Raw genomic sequence first — 23,145 nt, 5'->3', positions numbered from 1 at the left:
GGTCGAGGGGAAAGAACGTCACAATCATGTTGTGAAGTAACCATGGGAGGTTGGCATTCATACATATATAAGTACTGAAACACATCTGGGTATGAAAATTTCCCTGTTCTGTAGCAATCTTATATTCATGTTAATGAGGTTACCATAAAATGTTGCAGTAGAGAGGTTTGGGGTTTTTTTAATGTTTTCTCAGGATCAGATGTTTTCTGTCTGTTTCCTTAATTCATCTGATACTAACTACGTGGTTACAGCCAGCTCTGAGAACTTCTGCTTACCTACTAGGCACTGAGAAAACACTTTACTTGAACTGGAGTGCAGGGCAATGTCTGCATATATGTTAACCATGTGAACTTGACTAGCTAGTTCTCTTTGGAAGTCTTTAGAGATAAATTTTTGCTGCAATATTATGACTCTTTTAGGAATAAGCTTGCCTGCATGGCACTGCCCACATCTGTGATAGCTCCGAAAAGTGTGTTAATGTTGCAGTCTGTAGATTAGGCAGTGTTCAACTTGTCTGTATATCAGGGACATGGGTGCGTAGACATTTAAACCCAGCACAGAATCATGGTTTTTTTTTCAAAGTGTGCTCCAAAACCTGCCTAAAGCTTGTGTCTGAACATAGACATAAGCCCAAGCAACGCAGATGTGCAGACAGTGATGGTGACTGCAAGCTCTGGCTGGTATTTAGAAAGCAATGCATAGGTCCTCTAACAGACAATAACCTTCTGGAGACCGTGTCCACTCTCAGTGCAACACGCTGACAGAGACAGGAATTTCAAATAAAATAACATCCCAGCAGAACAAATAATGTCTTTCATCCTCAATACTAGTTTTCATTTGATTGACAGAACAATATAAAGTTGGTTATTTACATATTGACAGGACAGGGAAGCTCAGTCGCAAAGGTCGGACAAAATATCTACAGGATAAAGCACTGTAGATTTGGTGTATTTAAGGATGTATTTCACATCCTTCCTTTGACCACTAAACACAATCACAAAGGTTCAGATTTTAGGCCTCAAGCAAAACTGTAGCTTGGAAGAATTTTTTTCTTCTAAATCATTGACCTTTTAGATACTATTAGAGAAAAAGAGCTGAAGAGTGGAAGGAGAAATATTGTCTCAATTCTAAGAGCATGCGTCTTAGAACAACTCACCTTTGGATAGAATTGCTAAAAGGAAGATAGCTGTTGTTCTACAATTTGTTCTGTAGAAGTGTCTGAAAACAAAAATTATTTTAAACAGAAGTGAAGGCTCCAGCTATTATGTTTTGAGTGAGTTTTTTTGTTGTTTTTCTATCTAGATTTCAAGTAAGATTGCCAAATTGGTAGAGTTACAGTCATAAAGACACAGTCACTGTAGCCTGCTGTATTTCTTCAACTCTGATTTTAGCCCGCCTGAGGTTGTTGCGTACAAACCTGCTGTCCCTGTTCCCAGTGTGTTCTCTTCTAGAAAATGGCCATGATGGTGAATAATGTGCTCTCTCCTATCAGGGTTTCCACTGCCTTGCCTGACAGAAATTTAGCAACTTACCTGCACTTACACTTTAAGTGAGCTTGTATGTTCAGTTAGATGAGAGGGAACTTCAGTATTAAACAATTATCAACTTGTGTAAGTGGATTTGTTATGTTTTTTTTCACATCCTATGCAAAATAAATTTCAATATTTCTCTAATAGACTATTTTACATGAGATTTATCAAAGTTTATAAGATATACAGAAGACAGCATTGAGCCTCATCAGCATTACGGAAGTTTCTGTTTTAATGAAGATTTTGGGGGTAAATTGATATGAGTTTTGTATCTGTGTTTCATTATTTATTCAAGGAAAGATTCTGTTTGCTAAAGAAAAATGTGCTTTATGGAATACTGCTAGTAGTTTTCCAAAATGAAGGGATGTTTAAGGAAAGAAGTAGAAAAATAGAAGTGAGAGAAAAATATTTAATTAAGTGAAAAGGAGATATTTAGTTATGTACCTATTTTTATTTCTTCATTTACTAAGTTATATTTAGATTTTAAGAAATAAAGTATTTTACCTTTAGAATTCATACATTAGATCTGAATAACTCAGCATAAAATTTTGCATTTACATTGATCTTTTTATTTTCTTCAGTACATTTTTTGTAGTAAAATATTTTTCTTGATATGGCAATACACCTTACAGTTGGGTAGATAATGGAGTTGTCTTTTAGCATTTCATATTATTCTTTTTATCTCAGCAATCAATTTCATTATTAATAGAAACATTTCCCAAAGGAATGAGATTTGAAAAAATGCGTCTTGCTTAGTGTAGCAGTGAGTTACTAATTTGTCTTTAAAGATACTTATAGCGCATGACAGTATTGGCTTCTGTCAAAGCTTAGATGAGGTTACCAACTGGCAAACGGGGTAGACACATGTATGCATATGGTGTTCTGCTCAGGTTGATGGGATTACCATCCAGTCTGATGTCTTCAAGCGCCCTTCGTACATAAGTAAAATCTTTCATTTTGCAGAAAGTGTCTTCGTGCATCTCTTGAATGTTGTTATTCTAAACAAACAAAGAAAAAAGCTATCAGACTAGTTTTCTGAAAGCAATTTTTTATTTTATGAAGAACAATTTATGGATGTATTTTCAGTGTCTACAGAGATACTCATTTGAACCCAAGGAACCAGATTGTGGCTGCCAGTCACCAACAGAGAAATGTCCCAAGCAGGGGTAAATTTCTGAGCCAGTGCAAAGCTTCAAATGTGAGTAACTCAAAGCCTGTGGCAGAGACAGGCTTTGCAGAAGAGACCTGGTAGAAATATAGAGCACTTTCATTGCCAGTATCATACTGAAGAGCCTTATTAATGCAAATTGGAACCAGCACAGGCCAGTACAAAAATCATAGAACCATAATTATCATCCTGACAACTTGATTCGCCTCAACCTGCAAAGACACAAATCTGCAATTTGATCTGTGACAAATTTCTTTCCCCAAGGCTTTCTCACATTAACTTAACCCACATCTATATATATCCAGGGAAAATGGAATGCTTTAGGTTTTATTCCTTTGATGTAAATTCCCCTTATATACCTCATCTTCACTGAGCTTTTGTTCTTAAAGTGAACTATTTTTAGCAATGAATTGCTAGAATACAATATTGTTGGAAATTGAGACTAAAAAGATCATCTGTTAAAATGAAGGCTCTCTGAAAAGTCTTCCCTTCTCCATTCCTTTGCTAGTGAAAAACTGGCATGGAAAAAATCTAGCTCACTAGCTTTGGCCTGTAGCACATAACACTGAATATTTAATTTATGGTCATGGGCAGATGAAAATACCAGTCAGCTAGCAGGCAGAATATTTCTATGGATTTATTTATTGAAATATAGAAGTCAAATTATGTACAGTACACCAGGACATTTATTAAAAGCTTTTTTTCTGTATTAGGTAATAAACAAAAACTTCTTCAGATAATCAAAACTGGGAATTGGTACAAGAGGAGATAAAGGGAAAGAAGTTGAAATGGAAAAGGTTAAAAGGAAGAAGTCAGAAACAATAGTATAGATAAAAAGCAAATATGAAAAGTAGTAATACAGACAGATGAGGGTTGAGATGTTCCATCACAGTCAAATGGAAAAGTTTAGCTGAAAAAGATTTTAGCAACTGGGAATGACATTTATTAAGAGAATGATATGCATTGGTACAGTTACAATCAGTATATAAAGTAACTTTCTTTGGGTATCTAAAAGCATTCCTGTTGGAAGATTTGTATAAGCAGCGTAAGGGATTTCTGTCTTTGAAGTTTCTTAGACTAATGTTACTCTTGACAGCTGTGAAACTAACTTTAATATGTACTAACAATAAATCTAGAAATTTGTGTTTGAAAAATACTGTATTACAAATTCTAATAATTATTGCTTAGTTGACCTAAATTTTACTTCTTTCAAACACTGTATTCACTAGTTAACTGTGTTTCCAGGAGTTTGTTTAGTTAAGTAACTACATATTTGGATAAATAGGAGAAACAAAACAAGGCAATAGTTACCCTTTCCAGTTTTATTTAGTTTTTGAACATGATCTATAGACCCGTTGCTTTTGTAGCCTACCTGAAGATGAAGAGCTTGAAGGCTTTCAGGGAGCGGCAATGGAATATGATCTAAGTTATTGTCAGTAATGTAAAGATGCTGCAGCTCATGCAGATCCTAGAGGATGAAGGAAAAAGGTAGGGGAAAATGATAGGCATTTTTGAAAAGCAAGTAAGTTTTAAATCTATCACTGCAGTGAACACTGCTGGATATTAACTTATTTTGATTCGGCATGATATGGTTGAAAAGGAAGAAATTCAAAAAGACAGTCATGAAGTTTCATTTGCACAGGCTGAGAATTGTTACTGTTAAAGATCAGGTGTTTGGATTAAAATAAAGGAAAAAATATTTGAAGTGTCTAGAGACTTAATAATTAGAGATGTAATTTCAGTGATGATGTTCTAAAGTGAAAATACTGCCTTACCCAGTCATTATGCAGAAAGGATTTCTATTCTGTCTCTTTCCTTGCTTTTGTGACAAGCTTACTCAATTTTGCAGAAGTGTATTGGTGTCAAAGCAAATTCAAACTACACAATAAATGCCTGAGCTAAAAATCATCAAGTAGCTTTCTGGAGTCTTGCTAGTCATCTGCATAGTTGGTTCATAGATACAAACATTGTGTGCCATCATATCTTGTGTGAATCTTTGTAAAGAAGAATAAAGAAGGTTCTCGTGTTCAGCTCATACATCTTGCTCCATCTTTATAGATTGCTGAGCAGTCAGCATATTCATGGTGCGCATAATCTTAATGGTTTTACTGCTGTAGAAGGACACTTAGGCTGCTCTTCTGACCGCATCCTTTGGAGAGAGGGAGAAAATATTTTTCCATCAAACCCAGACTTACTTTAAATGCCTCATTACGTATCCCCTTGTGACCAAGCCTGTTCTTACTGACATCGATGAATTTTAAGGTAGATGGTAACTCAGGGAGTTGCCTTATCCTATTGTCACGGAGCACCAGCTCCTCAAGTTGGGGCAGTCTCCGGAAGGCATCTTCATGGATCTCTGATATAAAGTTTGCAGTCAAATCAATCCGCTTTAAATTGTCTGGCAGAGACATAAGATACAACAAGCATGTAAGAAGGTATTTCCTGAAAGTTTTAAAAAAGAAAAAGGCAAATGTGTTGCTTAGTTGACAGGTGAGGTGTCTTGAATCAGATCCATTCCTGATGCACTGTGTGACAGCTCTCTCTCTCTCTGTATAGTGCAATAATCTGTATTTGAACAGTTCTCCTAAGGAATGGGACCAACATCTCCTCCTGTTTAGAATTGCCTGTGTCATTCATAAATCTTTCAGTGAAAGATTTTTTAGTTAATACTTTTAAATTTTCTGTGTGTTCTGGGAATTTTTTAAATGGTTATCTTTTGAAAAAAAACCTAACAAACATTTAAAGGGAAATGAACATATTCTCTACCACCTCGTTCCACATGTTTCTTTAATTTCAACATTTTCCTATATGTAAGCAGTTTGTTTTATATATATATATATATATATGTATGTAGAGACACATATAAGAGAAAATCAAACTTATTTTTAGCAAAAGAGAACAATGTTTAACTATCAGTGCATTAATATACATTAATTTTAAATGCATTATTCTGTACCTTATTTCTGTTTTCCACACAGAATGTTTTTCACAGTTATTTTATTTTATTTTATTTTATTTTATTTTATTTTATTTTATTTTATTTTATTTTATTTTATTTTAATTATTTTAATTTTATGCTAGCAGCATATTTTAGCCTAAATTTTTCTCTCTTCTTATCATTTATCCCCCTTGTTTTTTATAAATACCAGTTGTGTTTCTTCCCAACCTTCATCTTGATTTTAGCAAGCCAAACTTTCATTGTTTTCTTTCATAGAAGGATCACTGCATTCCCCTGAATTACTGCAGTAGCTTTTTTTGGCACTGATTCCACACTTCTCATAATAAAATCAATAAACATTAGTTACACAAAGTTAGGTCTAAAACAAGAAGAATGTGGCTTAATATTCAGGCTAGTGAGTGTATAGCAGTTGCTATCCCTAAACAGGGTAGGCTTAATAATTCCTGAAAAATCAGGTATCTTTAAGAATCTCAAGTAGGAAATGTGAAAATACAATCTTCCTACATCACCAGTTTTGGCCAGTTTTAGGCTATAAATGGTTTTGGATTAACAGTTTTCATTCATTGAAGATTTATCTAGATAATTCTGGAGTAAACCAATCAACATGTATTTTAAAAGTAAAACTTAAAGGTAAAATTCATTTCACACAGATACTTTGCAAATACTTGAAAGTATGTCTACCTGAAAAATTGTCTTGTTTAGGAAAAGAGTACTTCCTAATATGCTATGAAAGTTCCATGAGGTTTGGTTTTTTAACAAATAACAACATAAAGATAGATGAATGTTGTTATTTCTAATAATTAAAAAAAAAGTCAGAGAATCTGCTTTTGAAATATTGAACTTTATGTTCAAAAGTAGCAAACCACTTTTCCATGTGTGCATTTATGTGTATAATCCTACTGTCATCAAACATTACTTAAAATGAATCACCATATCTTAGATTAGTATGAGGCAGAAATAATAGAAGTTAAAGCTAATTTCAACAATATCACTATCCATACTTAAGTTAGCAAAGTCATTTCTGTTGATCTTCCTGATTCTGTTGTAGCGTGAGTAGAAATACGTGGTTTTCTTAGGCAATGGTGCAACAGCATCAAGCTCATGATCATCACAGTAGACTGTGGTTCCTAGGCATTTGCACAAAAGGCAAGTAGGAAGCTCTGTCAAAGAATTCAAAAGAAAACAAGTTGTTACCAAAAACATATATAATAATGATACGTAAATTGCTACAATGAAACGCTCACCTAAGCTCATAATGATAAGATTTTGTTGATGATAGTTTTTGATTATATTTTGATCACCACGTCATATACTCACAAAAAACAAAGCGATTTAATTCTGTTTAAAATTATTTTTTTTCTGCCTGTGCCTCTTTTAACTTAATTTAATAAGTATTTCTCAGGCTATAACAGTAGAATATTAGGTGACAGCAACCTACTGAAGATCAGTTTCCCCCCTAAGCTGGCAAGTGTGCACTTCCATCTAGATGGAGAAATAGCAGCTGATGACTGAAATTTGTTATGCTTTCCCAAATTTCATTCTGTAAATAGTACATCTGAATAATTTGTAAAGACATTAATATTTTCGTACAGAACTGTGTTGAAGAAACTCTGCTTCCTTTGCATGTTGTTTAATTACATTTTCTGATTCAGAAATCCATGATCATGAAAAATTTATTTATCAGTCTGAGTTAAGGTAACTTGAAGATGATGTAAACAAAACATTTAGTTGCCACCAGGAGATCATGAAAATGAAAAATCAAGTCATGGCATCTCAGTCCTAAAACACTGCATGAATACAGTGAATTCAAAAATTTCTTTTGATGATGCTGTTCAAATTTGGTGAGAATTATGACACTAAGCAGTTTGAACGCAGTTTCCATTAGGACAAATCGTTAATTGCTATATGCATTGAATTCTTTGATACTTTTCTTTGATTATGGGTGTAAGTCAGCATATCTGCTTCTCAGCTTTTGCTCCCATAAAAATGCTTTTCTTTCATTTTTTTCTCCTTGTAGCAGAAAGCTGTTTGTTGGTTACTTTATAAAATAGTAGCATAATTAATGAGTATGAAAACAGGTTTTTTCCAGATCATTTTTTTTTCTCTAGATAAATTATACCTACATGGAAGATTTACCTTCATAATCTGTGTCAATTACCAATAGGCAGCAGTAACTAACTGACGAGTGGGCTATATACGTGGTGTCTTTCTGTGATTAAAGACCAGAGTACTCTTTCATTTGAGAATCTCTTCTTGGGCATCCAGGAATAGTGTATCTGGAGAGATAAGACTCTTCTTAATTTTTCCCTAGCATCCTCCAAAGGTCATTTTCAATTAGCCACAGGGAGCAAGATTGACACAGGAAAAGCATATATTGTCAGAACTTGAACCATTCCAGCAAATATAGGCCTAAATGAATGTAAAGTTCAGGATGGATGGCATTTTATCAAAATATTGCAACATAGCACAGAAAGAGATTTTCCCCCTCTGTCCTATTTTTGATCTTGGATGGGTGGTGTTTGTCACCTGTGTCTGCTGTAGACTGAAAAAGGACAGAAGTATGGGAAGAGTTCAAAAGATATCAGCAAGAAAAATGAACTTGGCTTGATGTTCCTCAGCCTTTCTTCTGTCCCGTACCAAGCCAAGAACAGCAGCAACATCTGACAGGAAAATATGTTGCTGAAAAGAAAATCGAGACACAAAACCTCCCTGATTTGATATGTTACAGCCTTGAGCCTCCCATGCATATCTTTAGTTGTTGCACCAGTTGATTTGCATTCAGTGCTCAAAAATGTTGACAGATACAGAATTCATAGTATGTAATATTTATGTGAAGTGTTTTGTAACATCCTGCAGCTTTCAAAATTGAAGGAAATTGTGTGGTTTTTTCACAACTCTCCTGGGATATTCTCAGTTCCATTTTTATTTGTTTTGACATCAGTGTGTTTTTTTGCCTGGTCAAGGCTGACTAATATGTATAAAAACAAGACTAAGAATGATTAATTTCTCTTCACTGAACACACAATTTTGGAAGCATGAACTTTTTTTTCCCCACTTCATTTGTCTTCTGTGGCACTCAGTTATAGTGTTATGCGCAGAAAAAAATAGGCTTTCCCTGTTGTTGTATGTTGATCACCATATGATACAAAGACCCATCACACCAGCAGATAACTCTAGTGAGCTTCACCTGCAAGAGTTTAAAGTAGCTGCTAACAAATGCTCTTAATGATGTCCAATGATAGGACAAGGGGCAATGGGAGCAAGCTGGGGCACAGGAGGTTCCATGTCAGTCCCTGTCAGCTCTCCTCACAGGAGTGCTGGAACAGGCTGTCCAGAGAGGTTGTGGAGTCTTCTTCTCTGGAGACATTCAAAACCAGTCTGGACGTGTTCCTGTGTGACCTTGTCTAGGTGATCCTGCTCTGGCAGGGGGGTTGGACTGGATGATCTTTCGAGGCCCCTTCCAACTCCTAACATTCTGTGATTCTGTGATTGTGTGATTCTGTGATTCTGTGAAATGTCAGTTATTAGCGTTACAGTGTTTGTGTGGGAGAGGGATAGACTGTGTTTTACAATTTTAATTCCCCTGTGAGATGCAGGAAGATCTTATTTCACTACTCAGAAGAACAAAAAATCAGCTTCATTCAAAATTTCTAAATAGTTCCCTTACCTTAATTTTCATAGTTTCTAGTTTTCGTGGTCAAAAATTGTTCAACATTTTAATTATATTTTGTATATTTTACATTTATAAAAATCTTTTAACAAATCTTATAAAAGATAGTTGGTAATGATACTGGAATCTAAGTCAATAAAAAAGTCCTGGTAGAAAATTTTCCTAATGTTGTACGTGTTTAAGTGTTAATGAAATTTGATTTGAAAAAAATATTACTTGGTGCACAGTTATTTTCATAGTGAAATAGTGTGAAAACATTTTGACTAGGCACTTATCTGACTTCACTACATTCAAGATAACCATGTTATACCTCTCTACACTAAAAGAGGTACAGAAATTATATACCTCTTCTTCAGTAAGAGAGGTAGACATTCCTAAGAAAGCAAAGTGGACTAACGCAAAAGCAAAGCTACACATGCAGAACTCATTTCTCTTTCCTACTAACCGTCTTGAGTTTGGAGTCCAGCAACCCCAGACCCCTGTGCTGAAGACCCATCAATTAATTTTGGCGTTGATGCTTCCTCCTCAGGTTCTTCTGTCAATGGAGCAGAAGAATAACTCTCTTGAATTACAGAAGGTAGTTCTGTCCCAATCTCTGTCTAGGGAAAATTAAGAGGGAACAGGAAATGTTATCGTTTACTTCCACTGGTAGTTGTTTTTCTTCCAGTTATTAATATTCTCCCACTAGAGGTCATATATGTTCTGAGATTTAGTGCTGGAGCTGCATTTTATCTGGCAGCTATAATGAATTCTGATGATGTGTAAACAAGTCAAGAAAACTCCAACATGCTGCTTCCCTTTTATCTCAGTGTTTTAAATGTTTTGTTGTATGCACACATGCATGCACAGTGCATCTACTTCATTAGCAAGAATATGGACTAATAAAATGCTTAATCTACATTTACTTAAGGTTAGATTTGTGATAAAAATGGATATATTCTGTGTGACAAATTGAAAATTTGTTGTGAAGCATCAAAAAGATGCAAGACACTTGACCATAACATTTTAAATTGCCCTGCCATAAATACAAACCTATGCAGGCTCTGCATTAAGAACATTAATATGCATTAAAAATCTTGTTATCTAAGAATAGTCTTAGAACAAAAATCTAAGAGTAACTTAGACTGAAGTTGAAGTTCACATACTGCTTGCGAATATGTTGGCAGCATTTTCATCAAATTTCTTGCTCAGTCTGAGTAACAGAAGGCTCTGGTTCGCTTCATTCGTCGGTGGCTGCATTATATCATATGAAAAATTAAGAACATACATAAAAAAGCTAGATAAAATCTAGATGTAGAAAAATCCTATAAAATTTGGCAGATACTTTCATTGGACTAGAAATCTTATTTTTTGTTCTTCACTCAACAAAATTAGTCAAACCAGTGAATTTCATTGTGTTAACTCTAATTCTTAATACACATTCTTTTGATGACAACTTCAGGATAAAAATTAAGATGTAGCAATTTTCTGGCATTGTAAAATAAACTCCTCATAAAAGGAGTATTGCAGACTTGCTAGGCTTTTTGCAGAGGGGTCTATGTTTGCAAAGAGTCAGAGTGGTTTCCTGTAATCACCCAGACACTGAGAATCCACTCTAGTTGTGTGACCTTTGCAAACTGCTTTACTACTGTATCTTGTTTGCCCTGTGTGCAATAATATTGTTTGAACACCTCAGGGCTGCCTTTGAAAATGCACTTTTAAAAAAAAACCAAACTCTGACAATGAATTAGTGTCCTTACAGTGCTTTGTACATCTGAGGTAATGTTTAAAAGTTAGGTAATACATCCATCTCTGTGGGTGCTGCACCTCTGTGCTGCAATTAACACTCCTTAGCCTATATTTAAGGCATGATCAAAAGTAGGAATTTCGTCGCAGTATCTTTATCCAAAGTGCAAAGGCAAAGAGCCTAAAATTATGCTTTAAGAACGATTTTCCTCCGCTGCAGCCTTCTAGCACACCCACCACCATATAGCTATTGGAAACTGAGTCTTTTCAGCTGACCAAAACATCTCCTGTTTTGCGATCAGGCCCTATATACTGCTGGCTTTGCTGTCCCTGACTGTTGAAATCACTCACACTAGTGCTCATAAATTCTAGTCATAAAAGACAGCTAAAAGTAGATGGCATCCAGGCTGGACAAGAGGTTAGGATTTTTTAAATTAGGATTTTTATGTAGACCATACAAGTTAAAGGAACTAACACTCCTGAGATCTAGATCCCAAGCAAGATTTTGCTGTGTTCTAATCTCTGTGTGAATCTCTTAACTATATAATATTCAGCAGAGTTATTTTTGGTTTATTATTTCTGGATAGGATAGATTTTAATTATATTTATGTGAAATACCTATATACATTTGTATGTATATATATACTTACCACAATTTTGGAAGAAAACACTTCACACTTTATAATGGAGACTCTGGATCTTACAGTGTAGCTTTATCTCATTACTAGCAGTATTAAACATTACGATCCTGAACTACTTGAGAACATCTAAATAATAATCTAAACCCCACTTTTTGCACAGAAATAATTTGACTTGATTTATATAGTGGCCATGGATTAAAATATTTTGCATCAATTCGTTTCACTGAAGACAGAGAATATGGAAGCAATGAAAAACCAGGAAGCACTCTGAACCTCACAGGCTCAGATTTTGACTGAGCCCACTTCAGGCCCTCGTAAATTCTTTAATTGTAATGCAGTAAGCCATAGATATGAGTAGGTTTTATGGACAAAAATGCCCTGATACAGTTTCTAGGATCATAACTTCACAAAATGCATGGTGATCAAGTGAGCAAGATGAACTTCATCTGAACTATGGCTGAGTAACCTGTTGGTGTAATTAAGAGTAAGGATGTAGCTTGTTGCTTTGTGCAAATACACAATGTTCCCATCTGCAGCACTGACAGTAGAACAGCTTAACCAGGAATGGACTTGGGGACAAATCAAAAGAAGACTTTGGGAACAAAGGAAATGGGACAGATGTTCTCTGAATGGAGGAAGCCTAGAGGGAGAGATGCATTCCAGACTGTTATTTACCCAGGGTACTAAAGTGCTTGCACATGCAGTGTACTTCTTCACCAGTTTGTGGTAATCAGGTAAAAGTCCCCATCCTGAACTTTGGAACAAAATCCAGAGTTTTTGAGACCTTGTAACAGCTTTGTATGCATCTTTTGTGACAGTTCTACTGAAAATAATATTCTGGAGAAGAGAACTTTCCAGATACAGTTTTTAGATAGACTTCAGTCCTAAGATTATGTTCCTTTCACTTGTCATGAACACTGGCTGCCACTTTTCTGAATATCTGAGGTCATACTGTATGGAACTAAGTAGCTTGGGATTTATGATTTGCTTTATGCTTTCTCAGGTTTTAATCATTGTAGCTGCTGGGTACCAAAACAGAGGTATTAACTTCTAGTAACTTTGTTTCTAGGTTATTATCTATTTTTTATTACAGGATATTATTTAGTGTTGGAGATGCACAGTTGAAAGCCTCTCCATAGTTTCTTTTCCATTGTGCCAAATCTGGGTTTCAGAGAAACTGTTCCAAGCAGTTAGCATCAGTATTTATTCAGTCTCCTGCACCAGTTGTGACTGTCATTAAAAAGTACCAATTATTACAGTGAGTTTTATGATGCTATTTTTACACTGGTAGCAGAGTAGGAGTTCACTGATACATGTGTATTACATACCAGACCCAGAGCACAAGCAGTATTTGCTAGCTGTACATGGGTTGGACTTGAACCAGTAACCTAAAGGTGAAAGTCTGTTTCCCATTATCAGTCATCTGATACATGCAGCTTTCTATCTTTTACATATTTGATAAATTATACAATATTGTAACAAGACAAAGATGTTACTTGGACTACATATTGTACAGAATGATCCATCATCTTCCAGATGTTTGTCTATTTTTGGCAACATGCACTTTACTAAAAAAATTGAAACAGAAATTATTCTATATCACTTAATAGTGTTATTCTCCATAGGTTTTTGGGGGATTTCAGAGTGGGGTTGTATTTCCTTTGCAACTCTAATATTCTTTATGAAAAATCACAAAGCAGGAAGAGTATTGTAGAGAAATACAATAAAGCATGTCTTTCCTTTCCAATAATTGCAAGTCAATAATCAGCCTTCCAAGCCAGATTTAATACATAAGAAAATACTGAAGGGGAATCACGTCACTTACCTTTAGCTGTCTTAACTATGTGGCTAATAGTTACCCTACTCCATCTTTGGAGTCAATCAAGAGAATTAGGGAATACCAGTGCAGAATATTAGCCACAGAGCATGCTGTAAGCAAAGTAGTATCTTTCCTACGGTTGCATGAAGTATCTGTTTTTTCACCATCCTGTATTTATCCAGTGTGCCTACATTTACAAATGAAACTGCTTAATGTGGATGGCCAATTTAGAGGCACTTTCAGACCAGGAAGTTGCAAAAGTCAAGAACACAGAAATCTGAACATATCAATGAGTGATAAAATACAATTGGTAAAAGTCAGCTCATAACTTCAGTCATCCATAGGCTAGATATCTAGTCTACGCTAGCATCCTTTCACTGTCAGCAGAAAACAAGACAAAACTTCTGAAAAGCAGCTCCAGTCACTGACCACAGATGCTTCTTTTAGGATGGGCTTTTTAGCTCTCTGTCTCTCACCATTGGCTGAAAAGGAGGCAAGACAAATGAAAAGGTTTTTAAGATTATAAACAGCTCAGGAAACTGAGCTGTGAAGAAAAAAGAGAAAGTAAGATGTAAGAGTATCTGTGGGCTTGGCGTAAGTAGAGGTGGAACAGAATAGAAAGGTAGATAAGAGTAACCCATATGAGGATTATGGACCCACATAATCTGTGCAAAGTGATAAAATACAGAAAATAAATAGATTTAAAGAAGTAAATGGCAAGGGTGGAAGCCATCAGTTGGCACATTTTACTTCTGAGGTGATATAATTCTAGTGACAGATGTTTTGTCTGTTATTTTATGTCTACATCTTTTCAGATCAAAGTTGATATATTACATATAATAAATTTAAATCCACAGGAGAATCTGGAGTGTGTTCTTTTTCAGTGCTTCTTTTACTGCAAAAATATACTTAAAAACACAATCAAAAGTTCAGAACTTAAAAAGAGTTATAAACTTGAAGGGACAGTTGTACCACACACTGACCCATCAAAAGGAACTTGTTTACCCCACAGCTGTTCTGAAACTACCAAAGGCTTACGAAAAGATGTCTAATTATGGTAGAGGTTTTTGGTTTGTTTTCCTTTCCAAAAGTGGCTCATACTTGTTTCGTCTTGAATTTCGCATTTACAGTCTTCTTTTCTCCTATTGTTCTATCTTAAAAATAAATAGATCTGTAGGCCATTCCATATTAATGCAATAACTACTTAGATTGCAATTTCTGCAGCTCAGATGAATTGCCATTTTCTTGTACAGAGCTACATGAATAAGTTGCATGGAGAAATTAGTGTAATAAAATTCAAGGAGATCTTGAGGAAAGAGAAGGTGATATTACTTTACAAAATTTCTAACTAAACTGATTTTACCTACTCACACTCATTCTCTCTTATTTTAATCACTTACACGTTTATACCCACATACACCTACATACCTAAATGTCTATGTCTGAGTGGTCTGGCCAGGATCACCTGTGCTCAACACAGAAGACAAGGGACAGAAGCTACTGAGTCCTTTTAGTGCCTCTATGGTTCTTCTTGAAAAGCATTGAAAACTGACCTTGGACAGGTTTTTTGCCTCCTTTAAGATTCACTGGCTGTTATGGGGCAGTCCTTTGCCTCAGTCTTGGATACTCCTGCATCTGTAAATCTTACACCAGGTTGCTGCCCACTGCCTCCTTTTCCTCATGAAGGTGTGATTTCATTGTGGCTAGCATGGAAAGTAATGGTATATATTGTATTCTATAACTTTATTTCCCATCTGCTGGTGGTAGGATGAGGGGTCTTCACCAAGAAGTCATCTGTTTTGCAATGTTAGCAGCGTGCAGGACCTTTGATTTTCCATAAACAACACATTCCTTACTCTTGCTGCTTGGAACTGTGTTCTGGAAGTGGCACAATAGGGTATGGTGTCCTTCATTATCAGTGTAGGCCATTCTTTTAACCCTTCCAGCTTTATATTTTTTTTTAAGTTATTTTGTTGTTTCTGATGCATCCCACACAGACATACATGCATAAATTTCCATTCATACTTCAGTCAGACCAATCTTAATATTTAAGTTACAGAGCTCTAGAATTGTAACCCAATTGTCTGGAAATTAATGTCTGTAACTTCTGCCTTGGTAAATATAGACAGACTGTGATAGTCTTAGGAGGAGAAGTAGTCTTTTTAGCACCTTGACCACAGAATATACTAAAGCTTCTTGTCTCAAAAGCAGTTTTATCTCTGTTAAGTCTGATTTTAGCTGAGTATAAACATTTATGCTGCACAACATTGCTACAGAGATTTTACTCCATTTAAATAGAGCTAATCTGGATTTCCATGAGCACAAATGAAGTCAAAGCCTCATTCCAGTACTGTATTTGAAAGTACAGGTTTTATTTCTAGCACTCTGCTTTGAGGACTATGTAATATCTAAGTTGGCCTTTTCTTTGGAAGAGTGCTGAAGTTTTGCAAGACATAACATTTCAGAGAGAAATATGACAGTTTTAGAAACCAGAACAGGGCTCTTTGCACTATTATAAAACACAGAAGAACTGAAAACTAGTCCGAGCTATTTAATGAAGATTTCCACAGGAGCTCCTGCTGATCCAAGTCACAAAATAGACATAAACAGCCAGGCAAACAAAATTGTGGATCACTCAGATGACCAGAGTATCTACCAGAAACTTTGTGAACCCTCAGAACTGTGGTAAGGAGCTGCCTCAATTGGACTTCCACAGCTCACTGTAAAGGAAAGTTCAGGATCTCAAGTATATTTCCCCATGCAGTCCTTTTGAAAGAGTTATTAATGTCCCATGCATGAGACAGTCACTAAATATGAACAAAGATAGAAATGTCTCAGAGCAGACTCAGAGCAGAAGCACAGTGCTCCCCTCTCTGAGCCATGTACCAACCATGCTCTGAATTGTGTTTTAATTGGCTCTAAAATTATTCTTACCTTAATTGATTTTTAAATGGGATAGAAATACCTATGTTATTTAGCTTAACAGTGTTCAGAAAAAATCGATAGCTATGGGTACAATTTAGAGATTTGGGGTAGTTTTCTGAAATATCTGTATTCTTGTTTCATACCCCATGTCAGTAGGGATGATGCACACTACTTTTTGGAAGAACCCACAAAACTGGAACTGTGGGGGAAAAAAGTTTCAAGTGACCAGAGAAATTGAGGTAACAAGTATCTACTGTAAAAATTCTATGTAAACTCACTGTGCAGTTTCAGCTGTCACCTCTCTCTCGGGTATTTCAAACATTGTGATAGTTACTCTTAAGCAATGAGCTCTAGATGGAACAATTTAGCTGTTTTCTAATCAGGACAACTACTTAGAGAATCTCACCCAGTCTGAGGCAAAAGGAAGGATGTAGTTACTCTATTCCACTGAAGTAGTGGTAATTAATAACACATCCACTGTCAGAGTTTTAGGTGCTTGAGAATGTCTTGGATTGTTGTACTAGACTTTAGGGACTAACATGCTGTTTGAAATCTTTCTTTTTCATCTTGTGGTATTTGATTTTGCTATATGACTAATTAGTTGAAAAGTTACTCAGGTATTTCATGACTACTTTTTAATCCACAGAAATATTCACCTTTTTTGAAGACATCTATACAGAAGCATATGGAATATGTTATGAGTAGCCAAGTGAGCCAAAGTCAAAGCCTTTCTGAAAAAGTAGAAAATTTACTATCTGGGGATAAAACTTGAAATGGTAAATTTAGTTCTTTTATCAACTATGTAGTTCTCTGACTTCTACATTACCTGTTCCAATTCATAAGTTTTTTAGAAATGTTATGGCAACAGCAGAGATGCTTTATACGTTAGCATACATGCATTCATGTAAGTGAATGTGTGTATGACTCAAGTTCTGAGCTTTGTGCAGGCACTTGAATATCCTATGATCAGTTTGATTCAAATTCAGCAAGCTAATGGAGGATCAAATATTAGGCTTTCACAGTGCTTGTTTATGATTATGTTGTGGATCATACCTTCCAGCTCACCTCTCCTGTGTACAGAGACCCAGACCAACCTGTATTCAGTTCCCTTCTTTTTCTGTTTTTTCAGTGCTAGGATATCTCCCTTGCTTCTCAGCCTCACTGATAGCCTATTTTATTGATGAAAATATTTTTGTGATGCCCCTGTATTTTAATTCTTATTTTTCTAACTTAGGTTTTCCTGAAGGTAAATAGACTGGTTATGTTTAACAAGCACTGTAATCAGAAGTCTGCAGTATGATTTTATTAGACATTAGTAGCAGATGTACATAGGAATCTCTCTCCACAATTCGTTTTTCTCACTCTCTATCCAAACAAAGTTTTAATTTCAAAGAGGAAAAAACTCTGAGCCTTCTGTTTAATCCATGAGAAGCTTACACAAGAATGTCTTTGACAGTCTGGCTTGATTGTATCCATTTTAAAGAAGGAAATCTGTCTTTTTATATGTTTGCAGAACAGCTGGGACAATGAAGACCCAGTCTGCAGGGCCTCTTGACTCTATAATGATATAAATATTCATTGAAAATAATAATGAAATTACTGTGAAGAAAAAGGGCGATACAGCAGCTCATGTTTATACTGTTTTAACTGTCAGTTTCAGAAGATAAATCCCACACAAAGCTTGCACACTATCTTACAGTGACGTTTCTTTGCAGCCTCTTTCTCCTTTAGGACCTTCAAATTTCTTCCTTGGTAGTTTAGTTTTCTTTTACTTTGTGGGTTTTTTTTTAACCATTATCTGTGAAAGTGTTTATACTTTTTTCTCCAAAGTCTCTACACCTATTTTGTTTCTGAGTGATATATTACTTAATGTTTCTTTCAGTAACAGTTTCCTTTTGGATGCAAAGCTTTAACTAGATCTTCCATGTTATACTAACTTGGGAACTTGGAAACCACGGATTTTATAGACCAGATTTGACACATCTAATACGTGACAATGCATAGCTTTGATTGAGGATTCAATGCAATTCTCCCAGGTAATTCACAGCCACAAGTATTTTTCCCCTGCAAAATCTTTGCATTAAAGATGCATTCCATCTACACATATTGAATACTATGAAAGGAATGCGAGAAATGAAGCAGATCTGTGAATGTTAGCAGGCAATGCTAGATAACCTCTGATTTCCAGTGTTAAGTAACTTTTCCAAACCTCAAAGTTACTCTAAAATCTATGATAAAAATAGACATATTTCAAATGAAAAAATATCAGCAGCTGTAATCCAGACAAAATGTTCCCAGAAAAACTTTTGCAAGCCAGTGAAGTGTGTGTGTATTTACATGCATACACTTAATTTTTGGCATACATACTTTACAAGGAAAAATACTTCCAAAATATGAGAAATGGAAAAGGAGTCATGAACTTGGACAGTGACTCTTTATTAAGCTGAAATTTTGATGCTAAGCCTGAGACAGGTGCCTAGGGTCCATCTAAAGTTATTTGAGGAAGACAAGTTTATTGCTTCTGCAGACAATTTTTGCTTTTCTTCATGAAACTGCTTTTATCTCAACCCAGGAGTTTTTAATCTTAATTTCTCCTCCTGTCTCTCTGAGGAGGTGGTTGAGAAGGCAGCTTGATGGGCATCTGGCAGCCAGTCAAAGTCAACTCACCACTCTAGATATCTCAGGAGGATACGGAGGATGGTCTTGGGATGCAACAACTAATTTTAGCTGGATAAAATGAGTGGGGGGAATCCCTCCCTCATTACCCCTAGGTCTTTCCTAATTTTGGTGGTTACACATTGAACGAGTGATTATAGTACCCAATGGATGATATTCTGGAAAGGATATACTGACGTAAGTACTTTAGTTTAATTCCTGAAGAAGCACCGTTGCCTAATTCCCATTGAAATCAACAGCAGCAACAAACCAAATAAATGCATCTTAAATCCTAGAACCAGTCAGTCTGGACATGATGAAAATCAGCTGGCTGGAAAAGTTTGCATTTCTCCAGTGAGTGTAAAAACCTGTTAAACAGAATGACTTGTATTTGCACGTAATTGAATTTTAAAATCTTAAATTGAAGACGACAAGAACAGAAAATGCTATTTCTTTTTTCCTCCACTATTTCAAAAGGCTAAGTACATGATTCAGAATTCTCTAAAAGGAAATGCAGACCCTAAATCAGGCCCTAAAGAGTTACTGTACACAAGCTTGATCTAATGAAGGCCTGCAGTTTGTCTGGGTCTCTGTGTTATTGCTCATCATTTAAGCTATGCATAATAAAAACTAACCTGTGACCTTGCATAAATACTGGATTTTACACACAGAGCCACTAGTGTAGTTTGCATCTTTGTAACGGGATTATAGGGGGGAAATTTGTAATCACAATCAATCAAATGTATTCTATTTGAAATTTGAATGATGTCAATAACATTCAGTGTCTGAAAGATAACTTGCTAGACTGACATGCGTGTTTATAAAAGCTGCTTAATTTCTACAGCACTGACCACTCTGGGCTCTCCTGGATTCAGGGGAGCTATGAGTGCTTAGGTTTCTTTTAGGTGGTACATCATAAGAGGAATGTAAGCCCAAAAATGTTTTGGCTAAACAGCTAGGAAAAAAAGGCTCTCACAGGGAGGTCCATCCATATGCAAAGTAACATTCCTTCTAACTGCTATGATGGATGACCTTCACTTGTTGAATTTTAAGAAGGCTGTCTGAAGAGCTCAGTAGTGGGAGACAATCCTGCTCTGGAAAATAATTTTACAAGGCAAAATAAAGAGGTTTTGGACACTGTCTGTTCCATGCTTGCCTAAAGAAAGCAGCCTGTGGTAGAACCTGTTGTATCTTTTCTTGCTGGGTGCAATATTGATCATCCTGAATTTCCTTTCAGCTGGAAAAGAACCACAGGAGCCTTCCCTTGTCTCTGTCCTTTACTCAGAAATTTGAAAAGGGATCACCCCATGCTTCAGGACCTCACAGAAAGAGCACAGCACAGGAGAGTCCCACCTAACATTCAATGCATTACTAAGAAATCTGTTGTTTGAATGAGAAAATCTCTGTGGTGAGGCACATACAAAGTAGCCTCTCGCATTTCTGGGAAGGAAGCTGTTTCTGTAGGACTGAGAAGGGCTTCATTTTTAGGGGCAAAGACAGGAACCGTGACCTTTCAGTCAGTGTGAAACAGCGAAAGCACAAGTATCCTGTGACTAAAAGTGGGTTGACTTTATTAGGGAAGAAAGCTCAAGTGCATGGGTATGTAAAGAGCTTTGCTACTGCATGGCACAAGGAAGCAGGGCAGAGGCAAAGTAATGTCTTTAGTGCAGAGTTCTTCTCAGTTCTTTTTATGCAAGGAGATGAGAAAATTTATTTCCTCCAAACTTTAAGGTTCTGATCTTAGTGCAAAGTTTGAGAAGATTTTTGTCTTTTCAGTTCTCTTCAGTTTTGGGATATATTTATACTTAAATTGTCTCTGCTCTTTGATTTCAAGGCTGCTATGCAGTTTTTATCTCACCTTGATAAAAGATGAGTTCCTGTCCTTCCTACTGCAATCATGAATCACTCGAACATTTCCATTAATTATGTACTGTTATATGAAAAAGTACTAAAATATTATTTGTAAAAAGAAAAAAAAAATTATTTACATGTTATATTTTTCACTCAACTTCTAGCACACTTAATCCTGAATCATACAGTGCATATATCACCTTCAGAGAAGTTGCGCCTATGTCTAAGCAGCAGAATGTGATTAAATTAATGCACCTTTTAGTAATGTAAAGAAATACAGGAATGTAGGAGGGGAAGGAGGCATTTAATTCAACAAATGGAGTCTCTTGCTTGTACAGGCAACACATCTTACTATTTCCCACTGTAACAGAATTTCAACAGTTTTTTTTCCATAATCTTTCTTTCTTTCCTGTGTTTCAATTCAAATGCTTCCCAGTTTCTGTTTTACTTCCGTCTGCCCACTTTCCTAATAGAAACAGAAACCACTAGCATTTATAGCCTGTACTATTTGTATTGAACATATCTATTATTACAATAAATAATCTTGGGAAACAGCATTTTACAACCTCATTTGATGGAGAATGCTGGATTTCTTGTCTTAGCTGCCTCCATGCCTCATCCAGACAGGTAAATCACAAAGACAGTCTCCAGCAGAAACTGTGGCAATGCAAGGAGACCTGAAGGAAGCATGGTAGTTTTCACCTGCTCTCAGAGATTGCCACCAAAAAAACCCCAGGAATTATTTTTGACACATTTGTAGATTAGGAAAAATGGGAATGAACTACAGTGTATGATTATCACAGAAAACTGTTGATCAACCAAAGGCAGTAGCAACCACAGGAGTAGATTCAGCTGATAATTATTTTCATGGCCAACAGAAACTCATCAGTGGACTTTGGAAAGTTAGAATAAATGAAGTTCAGATTACCTCTAATTGGTCAGATTGCTCATTTTCATCATAGACAAATAGGTGAGGCAGTTCTCCAAGTGGTACATCATAGAACTCAGAATCATAAATTATGTTATCAGTGATAGGTGCAGCTCCAACAGACTCAAAGATAAAAAATCCCAGAAAAATATTTACAAAGGTCTGCATTCTGCTTTTCTGAAAGAGAAGAAAATGGACAAGATGTGGGCAATTTGGTATTTGCAAGGAATCTATGAAAGTTCAGTCTCACAAATAAAGTACTTCTATGTATGCAATATTTCTGATGGAAAACTCATATTTACTCATGATGAATCAATGGTTTATTCTGTTTTGCTTCATGAAGAGTTCCTGGATCTGAGAATTTCTGCAGAATGCTTTAGCCATACTAACATTTAAATTAGGAAAGACCTATTGAGTTTTGTTGATATAAAAATAAACTGGCCTCAATGACAAAGGAAGTTACCTATTAATCTTTTTCCCCCTTTTATCTAACTTCACCTATTTCCACTACATCATTAGAAAATAACTTTTAGAAACTAGCCAAAAGCTAAATTATAATATTATTTGTGTCTGTCACAATAGTCTTTTGAAAGGTGCAACAATGTAATCTTGTCTTTCTCCTCCACCATAAGAAAAACTAAGAAAGCATTAGGACCTCTTTCTTGCTTCTGGATGAGCATAATTAAAACACTTTTTACCCAGTAATTGTTTTGCCAGAATATAATCTTAATTGGTGGAATGGTGTGACGTATTTGGATCATCAATTCTGCAAAGGTCTGAGGAGCAAAATTAAAAGTAGACTGTGTCCTCCACAGCCTTCTAAGTGACATTACTCTCCATCCCTTCATTATTCAATCAATGCCATTTTTAAAGTAGTGAGAAATGGCAGCATAATAAAGTCACCTGTTCTCCTTGGATAATGGAATTGTAAGATTAGTTTATCACTCATTTAGAAGTAGAAAATTCATGCTAGGCTTGAATATTAATGTTTATGCATTCCCTATACCTTGTAAGTGATGTATTCACTATTATCATAGAAGATGCCTGACACAAGGCTCTATTCGGCATTCTTTACTTACACCTCAATTTAGCTACAGCTCTCACTAATTTCACCAAAGCACAGACAGTGATAATAAGCAGTGCATAAGTCTACTAAATTGTACTTTGATGTGATGCCATAATACATACATTTAAATATTTCATTTTCAAACTGTAGCTACTTTAAATATTTAAAGTATAAGAAGTGCATGAGATGTGTGTGCTGAGCAACAAGCT

General features: G+C 35.7%; 1 protein-coding gene across 1 annotated transcript; it reads right to left on the bottom strand.

The window, feature by feature from the left end:
- Positions 1 to 2,332: 2,332 nt before the first annotated feature.
- On the bottom strand, positions 2,333 to 22,041 carry EPYC (epiphycan). Its single transcript, XM_010180043.1, has 6 exons — positions 21,871 to 22,041; positions 9,772 to 9,925; positions 6,658 to 6,816; positions 4,893 to 5,095; positions 4,070 to 4,165; positions 2,333 to 2,527 (listed from the first exon to the last, which is right to left on the bottom strand). The coding sequence occupies exons 1-6, from the start codon at positions 22,036 to 22,038 to the stop codon at positions 2,357 to 2,359; spliced, it is 951 nt and encodes a 316-aa protein (XP_010178345.1). The 5' UTR covers positions 22,039 to 22,041; the 3' UTR covers positions 2,333 to 2,356.
- Between the last annotated feature and the right edge of the window lie 1,104 nt (positions 22,042 to 23,145).

The sequence above is a fragment of the Mesitornis unicolor genome, unplaced genomic scaffold (genome assembly GCF_000695765.1).
Source record: "Mesitornis unicolor isolate BGI_N332 unplaced genomic scaffold, ASM69576v1 scaffold17782, whole genome shotgun sequence".
NCBI classification, from domain to species: domain Eukaryota; kingdom Metazoa; phylum Chordata; class Aves; order Mesitornithiformes; family Mesitornithidae; genus Mesitornis; species Mesitornis unicolor.
This window is presented reverse-complemented; position numbering and strand designations above follow the sequence as displayed.

Bases quoted from the DNA above. Each gene is read 5' to 3' on its own strand.
- EPYC (XM_010180043.1), bottom strand. From the start codon at position 22,038: ATGCAGACCTTTGTAAATATTTTTCTGGGATTTTTTATCTTTGAGTCT. The intron at 9,926-21,870 runs GTAATCTGAACT...AATTTTCCCTAG, and splicing joins AGCAATCTGACCAATTAGAG to ACAGAGATTGGGACAGAACT. The intron at 6,817-9,771 runs GTTAGTAGGAAA...ATTCTTTGACAG, and splicing joins TGGACTCCAAACTCAAGACG to AGCTTCCTACTTGCCTTTTG.